Raw genomic sequence first — 2,146 nt, 5'->3', positions numbered from 1 at the left:
CGTATGATGTGTGACTGTTTCACGTATGATGTGTGACTGTTTCACGTCTGATGTCTGACTGTTTTACGTCTGATGTCTGACTATTTCACGTATGATGTGTGACTGTTTCACGTCTGACTGTTTCACGTATGATGTCTGACTGTTTTACGTATGATGTTTGACTGTTTCACGTATGATGTCTGACTGTTTCACGTCTGATGTGTGACTGTTTCACGTCTGATGTGTGACTCAGCTGCAGAGCCAAGTGTTAAAATAGCCGATATAAACGTGAGACGGCAGCACTATCACATACTGAAGCAGCACGATTTACTCACAGCTGATCATGTTTTTAATTCTTTAAATGGACGTCTGATGCAAATGTATCAGCAGATGAAACAGTGGCTGGAACAGCCAGCAGCAACTGTAAAATCACACCGACCGACCTCGTCGGGCCGGTCGGCCTTTTCCGAAGAAGCTCTGATATGAGGAACACGCTACCGACCGAAATAAAATTAACACAAGATATTAAGATTTTAAACAACAGTCTTAAAGTTTGGTAGAAGCAACATCAGAGATGTGAAAATTTCTATTTCATGTCTTTGAGTTGAGTGCTGTCAGCGTATGTAAGACTGATAATTGTGTCCTTTTATTTATTTGTGTTTTGTCTTCTTTTTTACCATAACTGTTCTTGTATGTGATCTTGTTTTTTCTCTTTTTCTTCACTAAAAGCCGAACCAGAGACAGCTCTGATCTCTTCACGTGAAACGTCAGTAACAGGCAGAAGACGGACTGTGTCTGATCGTTCCTGTCAAATAAACTATAGAAATAAATGAATCAATACATTCATAAATAAACATCGGTCATTTTTGGGCGGGGGGTTTGGATGGTCTCCCCCTCCCTGCAGCTCCTATTACCAACAAACAAAATTCCCCATTCGCTTTGTGTGTACTGTATTCATGTAGTTTATCAATGTATTGATTTACTGATTTATTGACAGAGTTCAGAGGCAGGAGGCGTGCTTCCTGGCTCGTTGTCCTGAGGTGAGACACCGTTTCAGCAGGAGAGCTTCTGTTCGTTAGCAGCAGGCTAACATTTAAATTATAAGCACACAACATGACACACGGATGTTTTTTCGCTTTTTTCTCTCAGAGGTTTGAGGTCGACGTCTCTCCATCAATCATTTCCTCCTTCGCTGTTGGACTATCAGTCTGTCAGGTGACAAATCACAGCAGCCGCAGCGCTGCAGCACACGAACACGTAACACGAAGAACCTGTGTGCGCTCTTCCCCGAGTCTGACTGTGTGTGTGTGTGTGTGCACATTACCTCTTGGCAGCGGACGACACTGTCTCCTTCCTGGTGACGGAGGTGGAGTCTCTCTTGCGTCCAGACGTTCCTCCGTTAGCAATACAGGACATTGAGTATGCTTCACGCAGCGCAGCGCCGCCTGCAGGGGGCGACACGCCGACCAGTTAACAACAGCAAAAACCTCAACATCACCAGTTACAGACCGGCCAAAACCAGTTCAAACTGTGTGGAATTACCCTTCCCTCCATGTTGTTTCTTGGCCGAGGACGCGGCGGAGACCTCGGAGGCAGCGAGGCGGCGAAGGACATCGGCGAGCGCCGCTTTCATTACCGTCAGCTCGTCCTCCTGCTGCTGGACACGTAGCTCCAGGGCCGACAGGCGGTCGTTGACATCTGAGACACTCGCTCCAGACATGCTGTCATCTGCAGGGGACGGAGACACAAATCAGCCAGGTGCTTAAACTGGGACCTGTGCAGTCGTCCCAGCTGTGACAGCACCTGTCCACATGTCCCAGCTGTGATCGTACCCATCCAGGTGTCCCAGCAGGGACTGTACCTGTCCAGGTGTCTCAACAGGGACTGTACCTGTCAACAGGGACTGTACTTGTCCAGGTGCCTCAACAGGGACTGTACCTGTTCAGGTGTCTAAACTGTAACCATACCCACATAGGTGTCTCAGCAGGGATTGTGCCTGTCCAGGTGTCTCAACAAAGACCGTACCTGTCCATGTGTCTCAGCTGTGATTGGCTGCAGCCTTCTACAGGAAGTGATTTTAGCTAAAGCAAAGTTTATATTATTTAATAATCAGTGATGAATATTGATCAGTTATTGATAAGACGGTGTTTGATGGGCTGATAGGATT

The 2,146-nt window shown here is 46.9% G+C and overlaps 1 protein-coding gene across 1 annotated transcript; it reads right to left on the bottom strand.

Annotated features, from left to right (window-relative positions):
• Positions 1–1,177: 1,177 nt before the first annotated feature.
• Positions 1,178–1,703, bottom strand: LOC121965984 (echinoderm microtubule-associated protein-like 4). The gene is made up of 2 exons (XM_042516090.1): positions 1,522–1,703; positions 1,178–1,424 (listed from the first exon to the last, which is right to left on the bottom strand). The coding sequence occupies exons 1-2, from the start codon at positions 1,697–1,699 to the stop codon at positions 1,300–1,302; spliced, it is 303 nt and encodes a 100-aa protein (XP_042372024.1). The 5' UTR covers positions 1,700–1,703; the 3' UTR covers positions 1,178–1,299.
• Positions 1,704–2,146: the final 443 nt, after the last annotated feature.

Source organism: Plectropomus leopardus, unplaced genomic scaffold (genome assembly GCF_008729295.1).
Source record: "Plectropomus leopardus isolate mb unplaced genomic scaffold, YSFRI_Pleo_2.0 unplaced_scaffold22628, whole genome shotgun sequence".
Lineage (NCBI taxonomy): Eukaryota > Metazoa > Chordata > Actinopteri > Perciformes > Serranidae > Plectropomus > Plectropomus leopardus.
This window is presented reverse-complemented; position numbering and strand designations above follow the sequence as displayed.

Excerpts from the sequence above, each read along its gene's own strand:
- LOC121965984 (XM_042516090.1), bottom strand. The coding sequence starts at position 1,699 with ATGTCTGGAGCGAGTGTCTCAGATGTCAACGACCGCCTGTCGGCCCTG. Across the intron at positions 1,425-1,521 it reads GAAACAACATGGAGGGAAGG|GCGGCGCTGCGCTGCGTGAA; the intron begins GTAATTCCACAC and ends CGCCCCCTGCAG.